This window comes from Elephantulus edwardii, unplaced genomic scaffold (genome assembly GCF_000299155.1).
Source record: "Elephantulus edwardii isolate Elephantulus edwardi_28Jun2011 unplaced genomic scaffold, EleEdw1.0 scaffold00019, whole genome shotgun sequence".
NCBI classification, from domain to species: Eukaryota; Metazoa; Chordata; class Mammalia; order Macroscelidea; family Macroscelididae; genus Elephantulus; species Elephantulus edwardii.
In genome coordinates, this window is record NW_006399769.1 from 7,358,108 (window position 1) to 7,377,052 (window position 18,945).

Here is an 18,945-nt window from a genome sequence, read left to right on the forward strand (position 1 = left end):
CTAATATTTGAGTGAAATCTGAGTCAGTGATCCAGTTAGACTTCAAGCTTCTCTGAAGGAATTGGTGAAATACCAATTGACAATATTTAAAAAACAGATGCAGTCCTGGATGTCTTCACTACATTGTGTCAAAAAATCTGGAGGGCAGCTACCGGCCAAATGACTGGAAGAAATCCATATTTATTTTCATTCCCCAAAAAGGTGATCTAACAGAGTGTGGAAATTATCAAACAATGTCACTAATATCACACGCAAGCACAATCTTGCTGAATATCATACAAAAAACAACTGAAACAGTATACAGAGAGAACTGCCAGAAATACAGGCTGGATTTAGAAGAGTACATGGCATCATAAGGACATCATTGCCAATGTCAAATGTATGTTGGTTGAAAGCAGAGAGTGCCAGAAGAATATCTATTTGTATTTTATTGACTATCCAAAGACCTTTGACTGGATCACAATAAATTGTGGCTAACATTGAGAAGAATGGGAATCCCAGGACACTTGATTGTGCTCATGTCATCAAAGCCTATACTTGACCAAAAAACAGTCATCAGCACAGAGCATGGCTCAAACTCAGGAAAAAAGTGTGCCAAGGATGCGTCCTTTTGCCATATCTTTTCAATCTATATGCGAAACACATGATTTGAGAGGCTGGAATTTATGAACAGAATATGGCATCAGCAATTGGTGTTATGCAGATGATACAACGTTGCTTGCTGAAACTGAGGAAGATCTGAAGCGCTGACCGCAGAAGGTCAAGAACTGTAATCTGCAATATGGATTGCATCTCAACATCAAGAAAACAAAGATTCTCACCACTGGCTAATTGGCAGCATCAAGACAAATGGAAAAGAGACTGAGATTGTTAACAATTTCATCTTGATTGGATCCACATTCAATACTCTTGGTACCAGTAATCAAGATATCAAGATGAGTTACATTAGAAAAATCTGTTGTCAGGCACCTCTCCAGAGAGCTAACGAACAACAATGTCAGTCCAGAGACTAAACTGTGCCTAATCCAGGCCATTGTCTTTTGAATTACTTAACAGTACATCAGCAGAGAACTGCCAGAAGTCCAGGCTGGGTTTAGAAGGGCTCGTGGTACTAGGGATATTGTAGCTGATGTTAGATGGATCTTAGCTGAAAGCAGAGAATACCAGAAGAATGTCTATCTGTGTTTCATTGATTATGCAAAGGCATTTGACTGTGTGGATCATAACAAACTGTGGCTGACTCTGAGAAGAATGGGAATCCCAGAACATTTAATCGTGCTAATGTGAAACCTATACTTGGACCAAGAGGCAGTCGTCAGAACAGAGCAGGGCAACACTGCATGGTTCAAAATTGGGAAGGCTGTAACGTCGGGATGTGTCCTGTCTCCATACCTTTTCAACCTGTATGCAGAGCAGATTATCTGAGAGGCTGGGCTCTATGAGGAGAAGTGTGGCATTAGGATTGGTGGAAGATCTATCAACAATCTGCGTTATGCAGATGACACAACCCTGCTTGCTGAAACTGAGGAGGACCTCATGCACTTACTGCAGACGGTCAAGGACTGCAGCCTTCAGTATGGACTGAGGCTCAATGTCAAGAAGACAAAGATTCTCACCACTGGACCAATCGGTAGCATCAGGATGGATGGCAAAGAGATTGAGATTGTTCACAGCTTCAGTTTGCTCGGCTCCACGGTCAACATTCTTGGCACCAGCAGCAAGGAAATAAAAAAACATATTGCGATGGGAAAGTCAGCTGTTAGGGACCTCTTTAAAGTACTCAAGAGCAAGGGTGTCTCTCTGGAGACTAAGGTGCTCCTGATACAGGCTGTGGTCTTTGCAATCACTTGTTATGCATCAGAGAGTTGGACAATGACTAAGGAGGATAGAAGGATAATTGATGCCTTTGAGCTGTGGTGCTGGGGAAGAGTATTGAATGTACCATGGACTGCCAAGAAAACAAATAGATTCATCCTAGAGAGGGTTAAACCAGGCTACTCCTTAGAGGCAAGGATTCTGGGGCTTCGGCTAACATACTTTGGACATGTTGTAAGAAGAGACAGGTCCTTGGAGAGGGTCATCATGCTTGGTAGGGTGGAGGGACAGCTCAGGAGGGGAAGACCCTCTATGAGGTGGATTGATTCAGTGACTGGGGTAATCGGAATGGGTGTGTCAGAGGCAGTACGATTGGCAGAGGATAGAGCAGGGTTTAGGGCTGTTGTACATAGGGTCACTATGAGTCGCAAACAACTCGACGACACATAACAGCAACAACAACAGTATGCATCTGAGAGCTGGACAGTGACTAAGGATGACAGAAGCAGGATTGATACCTTTGAGTTCTGGTACTGGACTGGAGAAGCGTATTAAACATACTATGGACTGCCAAGAAAACAAATAGGTCTATCCTGCAGAGGGGGAAACCAGGTTGCTTCTTGGAGGCAAGGATTTTTGAAGCTCTATCATATGTATTTTGGGCGTGTTAACGGGAGAGACCAGTGCTTGGAGAACGACATCATGCTGGGGAGGGTCAGTGCAGGAAAGGAAGACTCTGAATGAAATGGATTGACTCAGTGACTGGGTGCAGCTGTGTCAGAGACAGTGAGAGTAGCTCAAGATAGGGCAGAGTTTAGAGCTATTGTTCATTGGGTCACTATGAGTACTAAGGTTCTCAACAGTACATAACAACAACAAAAACCATCTTTAAGAGAATCAGAGAAAACCACTGAACCCTTACTCTAGAAAACACATATATTTGCATAGTCAGAAAATTCATGGATACCTTGAAACTGATCCACAGCAAATGTTTTCCTTATTGAGGCCTCTGAGACAGATGAATGAATGCTGCCCTTGCCAGCTCCTGAAGCTTTAATCAACTTTGTTGATGTTGGTGAGCAGAAGAGAAGGAGGCTCAGGAAGTGCTCTGGCTGGTGAGCACACACTCCGAGCCAAGGCAGGCGAGCTCAGCTCAGGATCCTTCCACCTGAGACAAGAGGGGGTTTTCTTTTTTCTAGGACAAATGGTACTAGTTTACCTCTTCATCATTTCTTTGCATAAATTTTATTTGGCCCCAAGCCTCATCTGTACTGTTGATTCAAGCCCTCATTCCTCTGAAACTTTGTTCCATAAATCATCCCCTTTTGAACTTTAATCCTGTTTGTTTGGATTTTTCATACAGTTTTTGTTTCTCTTTTCATGATAAGACTTTGAGTTGTTGTTGGTTTTGGGTTGGTTCTTTTTTTTTTATATATTCCATGAAGTCTTATGCAAATAGGGGTAAATTTTAAGAGGAGGATCATGATCTTTTAATATGTCTCAGGAGATGTGATAAACTGAGGAAGGACATGGGGAGGAAGAAGAACAAAGATGAGAGTCTTTGATTAGAAATTCAGTGGTTGTTGTTATGTGCCAGAGTTGCTTGCGACTTATAGCAACCGTATCCAAAACAGCCCTGAACCCTGCCTTATTCTGGGCCAATCTCACTTTGTCTGACACACTGACCCTCATTTCCCCAGTTCCTTTGTCAATCTGTTTCATGCAGGGTCTTCCTCTCCTGTGCAGTCCCTCCACCCTACCAAGCATTATGTACTTCTCCAAGAACTGGTCCCTCCTGACAGAATCCAAAAGTATGTGAAACAGAGCCTCAAAATCCTTGCCTCCCAGGAACAGCTAGGCTGCACCTCCTTCTACACAGATCTGTTATTTTCTTGGCGGTCCACGGTATGTTCCACACTCTTCTCCAGCACAACTCAAAGGGATCAATTCTTCTTCTGTCCCCTTTGGACACTGTCCAGCTCTCTGATGCATAACAGGTAATTGTGAAGACCATGGAGGTCAGTAGGGAATTTTTAAAGTTATTTTTGGCGGTTGTTGAGAAAAAGGGATACAGGTTTCAGGCTACAGAGGGACAGACACAGTAAAGCAGATTGGGAGAAGAGATATTTTAAAATGTTTGGCTGTAGTTTGTAAATTAAGTTTCTTTTGAGGGGAAAAAGGTGTGTAATTGTAATCTGAGGTGTGATTTACAGTCTCTGAAAACTGGCTGACAGGTTGGCCAGTTCCAACTCAAAGGTAATGAGAGAGTAAGAGATTAGGGATTAAAGATTGGCATTATTTTTAATTCTTTTTGGTCACCTATTTAGGTATTTTTAATGCAAAGTCATACTGAGATTGGGTCACATGGGACCTCAGGACATGCTGCTGTTGTTAGATGCCATTGACTTGCCTCCAACTCTTAATAACTCTTTGTACAACAGATCCAAACCTCGCTTGGTCTTGTGCCAATCTCGCTATATATCTGTGACACTCCATCTCCTTAAGGGTCTTTCTGTCCTTCTCTGATCTGCCACATTTTCAGCATGATGTCCTTTTCCAGGAACTGAATCCTCCTGACAACACATCCAAAGTATGTGAGTCCCACCGTCCCAGCCTCTAATGTGCACTCTGGCTGTATTCTTTCCAACTTAGATTTATTTGTCCTTGTGGCAATATCTCTTCCAGTCAGTTAGCAAGGTGATTGTCCTCCATGTTTCTGGCACAACTTAGTGAGCACATACAGGACAATGTCTGTTTGTTGAAATATGCCAGTTGGTATTCTATTAATTCCTGGGGCTGTGTTTGTTGCCAATTATTTGAGAGCAGCTTGAACTTCTTCCTTCATCACCACAGGCTCTTGCTCATATGTTGTTTCGTGAAATTCTTCTTTGTTGGCCAGTTCTTTTTGGTACAGTGACTCTGCATACTCCTTCCATCTTCTTTTAATGCTCCCTAGATTATTTAATATTCTGCAAAAAGCATCCTTAAGTATGGCAACTTGAGGCTTGAATTTGTTCTTCAGTTCTTTTAGCTTAAGAAATGCTGTGCGAGTTTGGCCCTTTTGATTTTCTGACTTCAGCTTTTTGCACATTTCATTATAATACTTTGTTTTGTCTCCCCGTGCTGCCCTTTGACATCTTCTGTTCAGCTCTTTAATTTCTTGACTTCTTCCCTTTGCTTTGGCTTCTTGGCACTCTAGTGCAGTATTCAGAGACTCTCCTAACATCCGTCTTAGTCTTTTCTCCCTCCTCTGCCTTTGTAATGATCTTTTGCATTCTTCAATGATGATATCTTTATATCCTTCCACAGCTCATCTGGTCTTTGCTCATTGGTGTTTAAGACCTCAAACCTGATTGTGAGATATTTTGAAGTTCAAGTGGGATAGACTTAAGGTCAAATTTTGATTCTTGTGGATTTGAGTTTATTTTCTTCAACTTCAGCTTGAACTTGCATATGAGTAGTTGGTGGTCTTGTCCACAATCAGCATCTGGCCTAGTTCTCACAGCTGATATTGAGATTCTCCAGCAATTCTTTCCACCAATGTAATCAGTTTGATTCCTATGCATACCATCAGGTGAAATCCATGTGTATAGCCTGCATTTGTGCTTCTCATAAAAAGTATTTGCAATGAATAAATCATTGAGTGTACAGCTTAATTTCTGTCACCAAGTCCATGTTTTTGAACTACTGATCTTTCTTCTCTGTTCCCAATTTTTGCATTCAAGTTATCCATTACTATCTTGATTGCACATTCAATAGATTTCTCACTGAAAAAAAGTTGGTATAAATCTTCTGTTTCCTCCACTTTGACCCTCGTTGTCTGTGCATATATTTGAATGATAGTGGTATTCACTGTATGTGTATGGATATTATCCTGTCACAATAGGATATTACAAAATGGATCTAGAAATGTCTTTTTTAATTTTGGCAGCAACCCCATTTTTCCTCACTTTTCCATCTTTGGCATAGTAGATACTCTTCCTTACCATCACGACTCAAAAGCATCAGTCTGTCTTCAATCTTCCTTATTAATTTTCCCACTTTCACATCATATGAAGCAACTAAAAATACCTTAGATTGGATCATCTTATCTTAGTCTTTAAACTGACATCCTTGGTCTTCAGGACTTTAAAGAGGTCTTTGAGAACACATTTGCCCAATGCAACAGGTCTTTTGATTTCTTGACTGCTGCTGCCATAGATGTAGAATACATGTAACAAAGTAAGTTCCTCAGGCCTTATTTGGGTTATATAAAAGGAAACGGGTGTGCTGTTGTTAGATGTCACTGAGTCTATTCTAACTTATAGTGACCTCATGTGAAGAATGTTGCTGTTGTTGTATACCTTCAAGTCTGTTTTTAGAGGCAATTAATCACATAGGAGCAGATTGCCCATCTTTCTCCCATGGAGCAGCTGGAGGATTTGAACCATGAATGTTTTTGTTGGCAACACAACTCCTTACCACTAAACCAGCAGAGGTCTCTCATGTGAAGAATAGGCCTGTGGATTTTTATCTTGGAGAAAAGTGTAACCAGTGTGCTGCTTTGGAGGCAAAGGTAGTAAAACTTCATCTCACATACTTTGGGCATGTTGTAAGGAGGGACTATTCCTTGGGGAAAAACATCATGCTTGGAAAGGTGGATGGTCAGGGAAAGAGAAGATCCTCAATGAAATCGATTAACAGTGACTATAATAATGGGCTCAGCTATATCGGAGATAATGAGGATGGTACAGGAGCAGGCCCAGATCTGCTGTTCATAGGGTCACTATGGGTCATGGTCAACTCAACAGCACCTAAAAACAACAACCACAACAACAATCTTTACATGAGCAGATAATAGGTCTTTCTCCTTGGAGGGGTTTACTGGCTTCAAACCATTGACCTTTTGGTTAACAGGTGAGTATTTAATGTTTGTACCACAAGGGCTCCTTTAAAACAGGTCTAGTTCAAACGAAGGAGCTCTGCTAACCCAAAGACTGAGCCTCTCTGATGGTTTGAATCCACCACAACTCCTCAAGAGAAAGATGGGCAATCTCCTTCCTTGCAGCTGTAAGCCAGCAATGACTTTGACTTTTGACTTTGAGTTTAAACTAAACTTGATTCCCCCAGGCGAGGTTAGTCTGAAGGGATCTAGGCACTGTGGGGAAGTGTGCTGCCTCTCCAGTGCCATCCTTAGCCTAATGGCATAGGAGCTACAGAAGGGGCCAGGCTTTCCTCATCTTCATGTCTCCTGCAGGTGGAGGAAGTCATGGCAGAACTGAGTCTGAGTCACGTGGCAGATGAACTGATTGGCAACTCCAACTTCGGAGGCATTTCCAGTGGTGAGCGGCGCCGGGTCTCCATCGCAGCCCAGCTTCTCCAGGATCCCAGTAAGTGGGGCCCGGCTCTGTTAGCAGTTGCTGCTGAAGGACCTTCCAGGAGTCTCCAGATACTCCATAGTCCTTATTTGGGAAGGGATTTGAAGGAACTGAAGTTACTGAGGTTTTTCAAACCAGGAAACACATTATTTTTAAAAAAATACTGGATGGTTCATTTTCTAGATATAATAGCCAAGTCAAAATATTTCTGGATTTAGAAGCATTGCATTAGCCCTTGAGTATTCAATTAGGATCTTCTGTGAACAGAGAGACTACATGATAAAATTTTGTGTCACCTCTTCATTGAAAAGCAGGTTGATGAGCTTTCCTCCAATCTTCATGCCACATTTTTCTTCATAGAGACTGACTCTTCAGATTATTTGCTCAGCATACAGACTGAATAAGTATAGAGAAAGGATTCAATGCTGACACACACCTTTCCTGATTGTAACCATGCAGTGTTTCTTTGTTCTGTTTGGATAACTGTTTCTTGGTGTATGTATAAGTTTTACATGAGCACAATTAAATATTCTGGAATTCCCATTCATCTCAATGTTAGCCATAATCTGTAATAATCCACAGAGTCAAAACAACCTGTATCATGCAGCTAATACAACCTTGCTTGCTGAAAGTGAGGAAGACGTGAAGCACTCACTGCAGAAGATCAACAACTACAGCCTTCAATATGGCTTACATCTCAACATTAAGAACACAAAACCCCCCACAACTGGACCAATAGGCATCATCATGATAAATGCAGAAGAGATTGAAGTTGTTGGTGATTTAATTTTATTTGGACCCACAATCAATATTCATAGGAGCAGCAGTAAAAAAATCAAATTGGGGGGAAATCAAATGGGGAAACTGCTTGCTGTCACAGACCTCTCTAAAGTGCTTAGAGCAATAATGTCAGTTTAAAGACTAGATGTGCCGGATCCAAGCCATCATGTCTTCAGTTGCTTCCTATGCATGTGAAAGTTGAGCAGTAAATAAGGATGACAGAAGAACTGATCACTTTGAATTGTAGTAATGACATAGAATATTGAATATATCATGGACTGCCAAAAGAACAAACAAAAAGAAATGTCTTGAAAGAAATGTAACTAGGGTGCTGCTTAGAAACAAGAATAGTGAAACATCTTCTCACTTACCTTGGACATATTTTCAAGAGGATCCATCCTTGAAGAGAGACATCATGTTGGGAAATGTAGAGGGTTAGCAAAAGAGAGGAAGACCCTCAAAGAAGTGGATTGGCACAGTGACCATCCAATGGGCTTCATCAGGACAGAGATCATGATGATGGAAAGGTTCAGATCTGTTGTTCACATGGTCACAATGAGTTATAGTCAACTTGATGGAGCCTAATAGTCATTGCAGATACCTTCTGGAAAAAAACAAGCAAACCCATAAACAACAACTATACACATGGACTTTATAGGATGGAACTCACAAGAATCAAATCCATTACAACTCTGGGGAAAACTCAGTTATCACCAGTCAGAACATGGCTAGGGACTAACTGCAGGAAGGTGTGTGTCAATTGCTTAGATGTAAGTCCAAGTTCAAGCTGAAGAAAAGAAAATGAGTCCAAGGGAATCAAAGTATGACTTCATCTGAAAGTATACCTCACCTGAATTTAGAGACCATCTCAAGAATAGATTTGATGCTTTATACATTAATGTAGATTAGATGCCAAGAACATCATAGAAAAAGAAGGTAAGTAATGGGTCATTGAAAAGGAAAACCAAAAGACCAAACTAGGTATTAGAAGAGACCCTGAAATTTGCTAAAGTGAATGGAGAGTAAGATGACATAGAAAGCTGAAGAGAAGATGTCACAGGGGAAAACAAAGCAAAGTATTGTAATGACAGGTGCAGTGACTTGGAGACAAATGAAAGGGAAGAACATACTTGGCAAGTGGAAAAACTGAAGAACAAATTGTAGCTTTGAGTTACAATACTGACTGATGGGCAAAATATTGAATGATGCAGAAATCATCAAAAGAAGATGGAAGGATTACACAGTCATTGTAACAAAAAGATGATTGGTGCCCAACCATATCAGGAGGTTTAGATGATCAAGAATCAATGGTATTGAAGGGGGAAAGTCCAAATTTCACTGAAGGCATTGGCCAAAATCAATGTTCTAGGAATTGACTGAAATACTAGTGGAATTCACTAGTGGAATGAGGTACTCCCTTGTCTATGGAAAAACATCTCGAAGACAGCTACCTAGCCAACAAGGTAAAAGAGATCAGTGTCTGTGTTCTCTCCAACAAAATGTGGAAATTATTGAATAATAATTATTTATTATAATAATTATTGAATAATATCAGAATTAAGTGGAAGTAAAATATTGCTGGAGAAAAGAAAACAAACCAAAAAACCCAACAAAGCAAATAACAAATAAAACCACACAACCAGTTGCTCCAGTACATCCACAAAAACTGCCAGGAATTCAAGGTGGTTTCAGAAAGGTACATGAAATGAAGGCTGTCATTACTAATGCCAGATGGAGCTTGACTAAAAGCAAAGAAAACAAGAAATAGATTTACTGGTGTTTTACTAACTGTGTGGCTTGTAGTCCAATATATCTCAATATATGGATAACATTGAGAAGAATGGGAGTTCCAGAATATTGTCGTCATGTGGAACCTGGATGTAAACCAAAGAGTAGCCACTCGAATATAAAAAGGGAGTACTGCATGGTTTAAAACAGTACCAGTGTGTGTTTCAGTTCTATTTATTCAATCTATGCTGAGTGAATAATCTGAGAAGCGAAACGGTATGAAGATGAAAAAGGCATCAAGATTGGCAGAAGACCAATTAACAACCTACAATATGCATATGACACAATATAAAGAAGACAAGAACTTTCACAATTGAACTAATAACCAATATCAGGATTGTAAAGCCAAGGGGGAATAAGGAATCAAAAGAATGTGAGGGCTTCACCCACTGGCTGAACCATAAACCACAATGGAATGCCCCTCGATACTCTTCCCCCTCCCTGAAGGGCCTGCTATAAAAAACCACCTGAATACACCCTACACGTGACTTCCTCAGCCTCCCTTTCCGGACCAAGGAATCTCGCCCAGAAGCTCCCTTAATAAAGCTACTTATAAGGTTTCTTGCTCTCTGGTCCATTTCTCAAGTCCATGACCTTAAGACCTTACAATATAAATAGGGAAAATATCAAAGTTGTGAGTGATTTTATTTTACTTGGATCTACAATTAATACACATGAAAGCAGTAGTCAAAAAGATCAAAGGATGCATCAGTGTGCCCATTGCACTGTGCATGTTTGCAGCAAAAGATCTCATTAAAGTGCTGAATAGCCAGGAAGTCACTGAGAATTGTAGTGCATCTTCCCAAAGCCAGGGTATTTTCAGTTGCATCAAATGCAGGTGAAAGGTTAGCAATGAGTTATAAAGAAGAAGAAGAAGAAGAAGAAGAAAAAGACTTGATGCTTTTGAATTGTGGTGCTGGTGAAGAGTATTGACCATGGACTGTCAAAAGAACAAACAAATCTGTCTTGAGAGAAGCACAGCCAGGACTCTCGTTCAATGTGAGACCTGGTCTTGCCGACTTTGGGCTTGTTGTCAGGACGAGTTAGTTCTTGGAAAAAGACACATTGTTTAATAAAGTAGAGGGTCAGTAAAAGAGGAAGATGGTCACCACGATGGACTGACCCAGTAGTGCGACAATGGAAGCCAGCACAATAGTGACTGTGAGGCTGGAGCAGGACTGCACAATGTTTGCTTCTGTCGTCCTGTGGTTGCTATTGGTGAGCGTTGACTACACAGCATCAACCCCACAATGTGAATGTGATGCCTAGCCTTCTCGTTTCTTACTGGAGAAACATCACTGAGTCTGTTATGGATGCTAGTGGATTTTGGTGTGCACTTCTAATCACAGTTTCTGACATGACAAGAATTGAAGGAGAACTATGTGATGGACTCCAAAGTGTATGTGTGTTCTTGGGAGGGGCCATCACGCCTGGTTCAGCCATTCTTCCACTGCCTGGGGAAGCTCATCACTTCTTTGTACCTGGAAGAAGACATAGTGCATCTGATTATTTTCTTTACTGGGTTATACCCAGACTGTATATTTTTATGCTCTTTAATCACCTGAAGGGAAATAAGAAAGTATTCTCAAGAGCCTGGTCACCTTTTGCACAGAAATTAAAACAAGACAAAATATCCCAACACTCACTGTCATCAAGCCAGCTCTGACTCCATTGAGCTTCTGGGCTTACATCACAACAGGAAGGAACTGCCCGTCTTGCTCTGCCAGAACCTCTAGTGGATTTGAACTGCAAAGACTTGCAGCCTTTGAGTTAACTCACTAAAGCAGAAGTAAAGCTACAACTAAAATCTCCAAAGAGCTTAAACATCTGTTTCTCCACAGACAAGTTTTCACAGGCTAGACAGTGCAAAGATCTTGTTAGTGTAACAACATGCTGTTATTATTATGTGCCCTCGAGTTAACTACAACTCATAGCGACCCCGTGAACAATGAATGGATCTGAACCCTATCCTATCCTGTGCTGTCCTTACCATCTCTGATATACTTGGACCCACTGTTACAGTCACTTTGTCAATTCATCTTGTTGAAGGTCTTCCTTTCTTAGGCTAACCCTCCACCATTGCATTCAAGGACTGACCCCTCCTAACAATAAGCCCAAAGTATATGAGGCGGTCTCTTTAACCATTATGGTCTCTTAAACCAATATGGTCTCTTTAACCATTTCTCCTCTTGCTCTTTAAAAAATAACTTACCAGCTTATAGTTGTCACTGTTCCCTGGGAAGAGCCCACATAGCTCAAAGTACTGAGTCAGAGGAAATCCTTGACTGAGGTCAAGTACACTCCAGAATTGGGACCAAGACTCCCAGTTCAGGAAATTTTTCCTGGGATAAGGCTAAAAATTGCTTACTCAAAAATTGAGCTGGCTTAAGGCACCTCCACACACCCCAAGCTCAACAGGGAATCTGCCCTCTGAACAGAGATCATGCTGCTTGACGAGCCCACCACGGGGCTGGACTGCATGACAGCCAACCAGATTGTCGTCCTCCTCGCCAAGCTGGCCAGAAAGGACCGCATCGTGATCCTCACCATCCACCAGCCCCGCTCGGAGCTCTTCCAGGTAAAGGCGGTACCTTTGGCTCCTACTCCACAGCGAGGGGAGATGTGAGTGTGCTAAAGAGGGAGTGTCAGAGGCAGGCAGGGATTGCTGTGGGCTGCTGTCAACTCAGTGTCAACTCCCAGATGTGCAGAGTAGAACGGTTCCACAGGATTTAAAAAGAAAAAGTCACCAGGCCGTACTTGCAAGGTGCCTCTGGGCAGATTTAAGTGAGCAGTCTTTCTTATTATGAGAAGTGGAGCACTTAGTTATTTGTATCACCCTAGATCTCCTGAGCAATGAGTCCCACTAATCCAAGACATCACTGAGTCAGTTCCAACTCATAGCCACCCTCTAGCGGGGGGGTTTCTTTTTTTAAATTTTGACAATTTACAAATCATTGGTTTTTCATCCAATCATTCAGAGACATTTTGTTTTATAACATTAATTGTAACTGATTAATGTAATTAATTTATTTTCATGTCTAATCAAACTCTTGTTGTGTATTGCTGAGGCCCTACATTTTTATAGGAGGAGAACCCTCCCCCTCGCTTTTCTCCCTCAGGGCAGGTGGTGGATTAGAACTGCTGACCTTTGGGCAGCACTAAGGATCTTTGGGGCCAAGATGAGCATTGACACTGTAGGTTCCAGTGGAAAAGGCAAAAGATGAAGACCAGGGTTTTTTTCAGCACCTACAATATGGCCAATTTTTTCATTATTTCCCTAAATCCCATAATGGAGTACTCTGTACATCCACTTTACAGCGATGAAGAGTGAAACTTAGAAACGATACAAGATTGAGCCCATTTTACAGTTAGGATAAAGCTAGAGCTGTCTTCGTCGTCCAGTTGTCTTTAGAGACTGTTTCTTTTAGATAGATCCCCTTCCAGCCCTTCCACGCTAACCTCCAGTGTCCTGGTCAAACCAGTCACTGTGAAAGTCTGCTTCAACTCATAGTGAGTGACCCTCTAGGACAGGGGAGAATGGCCCCAGAGGGTTTCCAAGGCCATCCATTTTTATGGAAGCAGATTCCAAATCTTTCTTCTGTGGAGCAGCTGATGGGTTTGAACTTATCAGTTAAAAGCCAAACACTTAACCACTATGCCACCAAGGCTTCTTCCATATCCTACTATGTAGATATCATTTGCCTTTTATAGAGGAAGAATCTGAGATAAACCAAAACAAACTCAGCATGCCCGGGTCACTCACTCGGTACATGGGCCCAAAGCAGTGTCATCCCAGCTGGAAAAAAAGAGAGGTGGTTGCAATTATCGTGTTGATGTACAGGGGGTACATAGTCGACTGTCTGTCTGGCATTTACTTGCTATAATGACGTGATGACACGTAGATACTAATGCTGTCTGTTGTTCCATTAGCTCTTTGACAAAATCGCCATCATGAGCCACGGAGAGCTGATTTTCTGTGGTACACCAGTGGAAATGCTTGATTTCTTCAGTGGCTGTAACTACCCTTGTCCTGAACATTCAAACCCTTTTGACTTTTACAGTAAGTTTTTCCTTAATATTCCCCAACATGCATGGTTTTGAACTTCATCATCTTAAGGTTCTGCCTGCTTGAAACCAGTGGGGTGTTTTGTGGTGGTGTTTTGTTTTGAATTTTGGTGTTTTTTTACTTTATTCTTCAAGGAGTGAATTTAGCTGGATCAATGAGTTTGCTGTAGACAAGGTATCAGCATGGAAGGAGTCTTTTGATTTAAATTGGTGTCCCACCAAGTCTCCCACTTGATGAGAGAAAAATTAGCCAAGCTTCTGAATTTTCCAAGATAGCTCTCCTTGGCCCTGTTGGCAAGCTCTAAAATAGTCTGATTTTGTAAATGGAGACTAAGAGCATGCTTTACTCTGATGTTTTTGTTGTAGTTAGGTGTCATCTAGTCAAGTATGACCCATAGAGACCCTACGAACAACAGATCTGAACCCTGTCCAATCCTATGCCATCCTCACAGTCACGTGCCAATCCACCCGGTTGAAGGTTCCCTCTCCTTTGTCTTCCTCTCCTTCGCTGACCCTCCATCCTTCCCAGCATCATGTCCCTCTCCAAGGAGCACATCCCACTAGCCACATGCTCAAAATATGTGAAGTGAAGCCTCATCATCTTTGCTTCCAATGAGTACTCTGGCTGCACCCTTTCCAAGACATATCTGCTTGCTCTCTTGACCGTCCATGGGACAGAGTCCATGGTAAATTACTCTGATGGAATGAATTATCATGGGACTGTTTAAAATCCTAATTTTAAGCACAGTTTTCAATCTTTAAGTATCAGTAATAGAAATAAAACATGTGTTCTTTCCACATTATTTAAAAACTACATGGTATTATCTTTTGGGAAAAATTCTAGTGGACTTGACCTCAGTGGATACTCAGAGCAAAGAAAGAGAACTGGAGACTTACAAGAGAGTCCACACAATTGAGGCCACCTACAAGAGGTCAGCCATTTATTGCCGGACTTTGGAGAAGATTGAAGCAACAAAACACCTGAAAACACTACCAATGATTCCTTTCAAAACCAAAGACTCTCCTGGGACTCTCTCTAAGCTCGCTGTTCTCTTGAGGTAAGAGCCTCATAAGTGACAGCAAAGCCAGCTTGATATCTCTACGTCTCCCCAAGCAAAGACGAGGTAGTAAAACCAGACTGTTTGGTTTTCAGGAGAGTGATGAGAAACTTGCTGAGAAATAAGCTGGCGATGATTATGCGCCTCAGTCAGAATCTGATCATGGGCTTGTTCGTCATCTTCTTCCTCCTGCGGGTCCAGAACGACGTGTTAAAGGGTGCCTTCCAGGACCGCGTGGGCCTCCTGTACCAGTGTGTGGGCGCGGTTCCCTACACCGGCATGCTCAACGCAGTGACGCTGTGTAAGTGCCAGGGCGGGAGGGCTCACCTTCCTCCAGATCGTCCCTTCTCCAATTGCCGCCTGGCTGCTTGCTGCTTCAAGGAGAAAGGTAAGTTATTGAGAGTGACTCCTGAGTGTGTATTAGCTCATCAGACGGTTTTCTAGGTCTAAGAAGATCACAGAAAAATGTGCAATGATGGGAGGTTTGTGAGGCAGGGTTTGGGAAAGGTTTTTCACAAGGCCATTCCTGGAGTCCTCTCTTGGGCTTTGGGATGTGCACCCCTTGGGAGCACTGTTATTGAGCCAATTTCTCATTTTTGGGTTCTTGGAGCTTCTAGTGGTCTAGTGATTAGAAGGAAGCTGTGCTACAATCCCAAAAACACATGGTTCAAATCCACCAGCTCCTCTGCAGAAGAAAGATGAACCATCTTTACTGCCTCGGAGGGTCAGCTATGTGTTGATTCTAACTTGACAACACATAACAACAACCACATCACATAAGGTTCAAACTCAGTGGGAATGCAGCAGCCGCACTCAGTCACCTGATGTTACTGCTAATGCATGGGGATGGACAGTAGTGAGGTCCCAGCAAGTGGACATGTTGTCCTAGAGATGGAGAAGAGGTAGCCCTCTGCAGAGACCAGGCCCACTGCCCCCTGGGAGCCAGGGAAAAGGCCATTGCCTAGTGACATTGTGGAAAATAAAGCTTTGCATAGTCTCCCCAGGTTTTTTTAATGTGTATTAATCACTTGTGCATCAGAGAGTTGGACAATGACCAAGGAGGATAGAAGGAGAATTGATGCCTTTGAGCTGTGGTGCTGGAGAAGAGTATTGAGAATACCATGGACTGCTAGGAAAACAAACAGATCTGTCCTGGAAAGGGTTAAACCAGGTGGCTCCTTGGAGGCAAGGATTCTGAGGCTCCGTCTAACATACTTTGGACATGTTGTGAGGAGAGACTGGTCCTTGGAGAGGGACATCATGCTTGGGAGGGTGGAGGGATGGCACAGGAGGGGAAGGTCCTCTATGAGATGGATTGATTCAGTGACTGGGATAATGGGGATGGGAGTGTCGGAGACCGTACGATTGGCACAGGACAGAGCAGAGTTTAGGGTTGTTGTACATAGGGTCACTATGAGTTGCAAGCAACTCGACAGCACATAACAACAACAACAACATTTTTTATAAATGGCAAGGTGACAGCATATTGCATGAAGCAGCGACACAGCGTCCAAAACCACTCATTTTTGCCCTTTTTCTTTGCTTGAATTGGTGGCACTCCACTTTACAGAATAGGAGCTAAATCATAACGACTCTGAGAGCCACACTGAAATTCAGGTGGAGTGTGGGTTTCTGGGGTCAGGGGCCCTATAGAGCTCAGGTCCTCTTGTTCTGTGATGGACGTCTGCTCAGCTGGCCCTCGACGTCAGCCCTGACAGACCTCGAGCTCGGCTCTGGACTTCTTTCCACCCCTCAGCTGAGCGAAGACTGACCTCTGTGAAACTTCTTTCCCACACCAGTCCCCGTGCTGCGAGCCATCAGTGATCAGGAGAGCCAGGACGGTCTGTACCACAAGTGGCAGATGCTGCTGGCCTACGTGCTGCACGTCCTTCCCTTCAGCATCATTGCCACAGTGATCTTCAGCAGTGTGAGCTACTGGTAAGGGGAGGGGGGTGCACGGACGCACACTGGGGACCTGGGGGTTGTGGGAGGGATGAAGGGGAGCACCAAGGGGTATGATTCCACATCATCTGCTCTGCAGGATCTGTATTTGCCAATCAACATTCAGCACAGTGCCCTGTGCACCAGGGCAGATAAAATCACCCAGCTCTGAGGGCAAACCAGCAAGACTGTATGTGCTGTAATGCCCCACCTTCAGCCGGAGCTTGAGCCAGAGAGGAGAGCTCTGAGGGAGCTGAGACCCATGTTCTTGGGGTCCGGGGAGGGGCAGTGAGTCTTCTGCCATCAATGAGGCCTAGCCAGGTGCTGTGAGCAGAAAGCAGCTCGTCACCTGGGCTTTCACAGATGGATGTGAACGCCACAGTATGGGCTGGGGGTAACAGGAAGTTGAGGAGTACCCTGATGACCCAAAGTCCTCAGTCTCCAACCATCTGAACCCACCAGTAGCTCCGTGGGAGAAAGATGAGCAGCCTCCTCCCATTAAACTTTACAGCCTTGAAAACTAGAGGGAGGTTCATCATGAGATGGGATTGACTTGATGGCCAGGGGCTTAGTGAGTGCAAGAGGGCACTGGGGACTGGGAAGCATCTCTGATGCTGGCTGGGGCTTAATTTGTGGCTTTAGGCAATGTTTCTTAGAACTTTATAATTATATATGCCATTATCATTACAAGCGTGTGCGTAGGCTACTTGAATAATGTGTTACCATCATTATTCTGAATCACTTAGTCTTTCCCTTAAGAGAAGACAGAGGCTGGAAACTTTATACTGAGTGAAACAAGTCAGATGCAAAAGGAGAAAGTCAGCATAACCATGATAAATAACCAGATGTATAGAAACCAAAGATTATAGTGGTTCCCAGGGGTGGGAGGACGGAAAGAGGGTTAGGGAGTGTGACAGTTAAGTTAATGATGGAGGAGTGATCTGGGAAAGGAGAATGAAAATGGTTGTGCCGCTGGATTGTGCGTGTAGAAATTGTTGGTGTGTGTTTTGCTGCATATATTTTTCACCAAAATTTAAAAAAAAAAAGAGAGAAAATTACCAGGATTTCGTGACTCACTCAGTGTAAATATAGCCAATTCGTCCCAATTCAATTTTAACTTAATTTTAAAATTGTGGTTTGTACAAACTGATTGTTGGGCATTTCAGTGTTCTTACAATTCAGTGACATCAGTCATTTTTATCATGTTTTATCATGTTGTTCAATTATTGTCATTGTTTATTTCCAAATGGTCCCGTACTTTTAACAAAAACTCAGTGTCCCCTTAAGCATTGAGTCTCCCTTGGCTCCTCCCTTCTACCACCAATAAACTTTGGTTACTATACACTTTCCTATTCTAAATAGCCCATGCGAGTGGAATCATACACTATATATTGCTTTGTGACTGGCTTCACTCAGTATAATAGGTTCATACACGTTGGAGCAGATATAAAGACTACATTTCTGTATGGTTCTTGAAAGTGTTAAGACATTGTCTTTCCTCACATCCAGATGCCCTTAACCACAAGCAACAAAAAGACTCATGTTATGGTAAATAAATAATTGTTATAAATGAAATAATGTGTAAGTAAACAGATGAAGAACAGTCTTAGAGTTTAGTTACTATAGTTCAGATGGGGAGTTTGAAAGTCGTAGTGGAGGCTTTCGGAAGTAGATATCACAGGGTCGTGACAGAGGGAAAACCAGCTTGTTCCATACTAACGGGAGAGTGGTCTATCGTAATAAAGGGCGGCAGTGAGGCCCACAGGCCAACTGCCTGGCCTCCTTCAGCGCCTTCCTGACATGCAAGGGCTTCCACAGCTCAAGGGCTGTTTAGTTCAGTCTAGAGGAAATCTATCTCTCATAGCCATTGAGTTAGAACTGACTCATAGCTGACCCTCTGCTGGGTCTCCAGTCTGTAAATCACACAGGAGGAGATTAATCATCTTTCTCCCATGAAGAGCTGATGGATCCTCCTGTCAAGAGAGGTACAGTGCAACACCCTACAGACGATACATCACCAGGGTTCTCCTAAAAGAAACAGAGACATGTTTTTAAAACTTGGCCATTTTATAGTCAAACAAGATCGGCTACTGACCACTTTATTTATATATATAAATAGAAATGTAAAAATACATAAATTA

At 42.6% G+C, this 18,945-nt stretch overlaps 1 protein-coding gene across 1 annotated transcript in view; it reads left to right on the forward strand.

Annotated features, from left to right (window-relative positions):
• The window catches only part of ABCG5 (ATP-binding cassette, sub-family G (WHITE), member 5), a 42,849-nt gene that overhangs the window by 7,730 nt on the left and 16,174 nt on the right, over nucleotides 1-18,945 (forward strand). Inside the window, exons 5-10 of the mRNA XM_006882319.1 lie at nucleotides 7,052-7,184; nucleotides 12,179-12,318; nucleotides 13,671-13,800; nucleotides 14,650-14,863; nucleotides 14,959-15,164; nucleotides 16,663-16,801. Of these exons, the coding sequence (XP_006882381.1) occupies nucleotides 7,052-7,184; nucleotides 12,179-12,318; nucleotides 13,671-13,800; nucleotides 14,650-14,863; nucleotides 14,959-15,164; nucleotides 16,663-16,801 (962 nt within the window). The remainder of the gene's footprint in view (nucleotides 1-7,051; nucleotides 7,185-12,178; nucleotides 12,319-13,670; nucleotides 13,801-14,649; nucleotides 14,864-14,958; nucleotides 15,165-16,662; nucleotides 16,802-18,945) is intronic.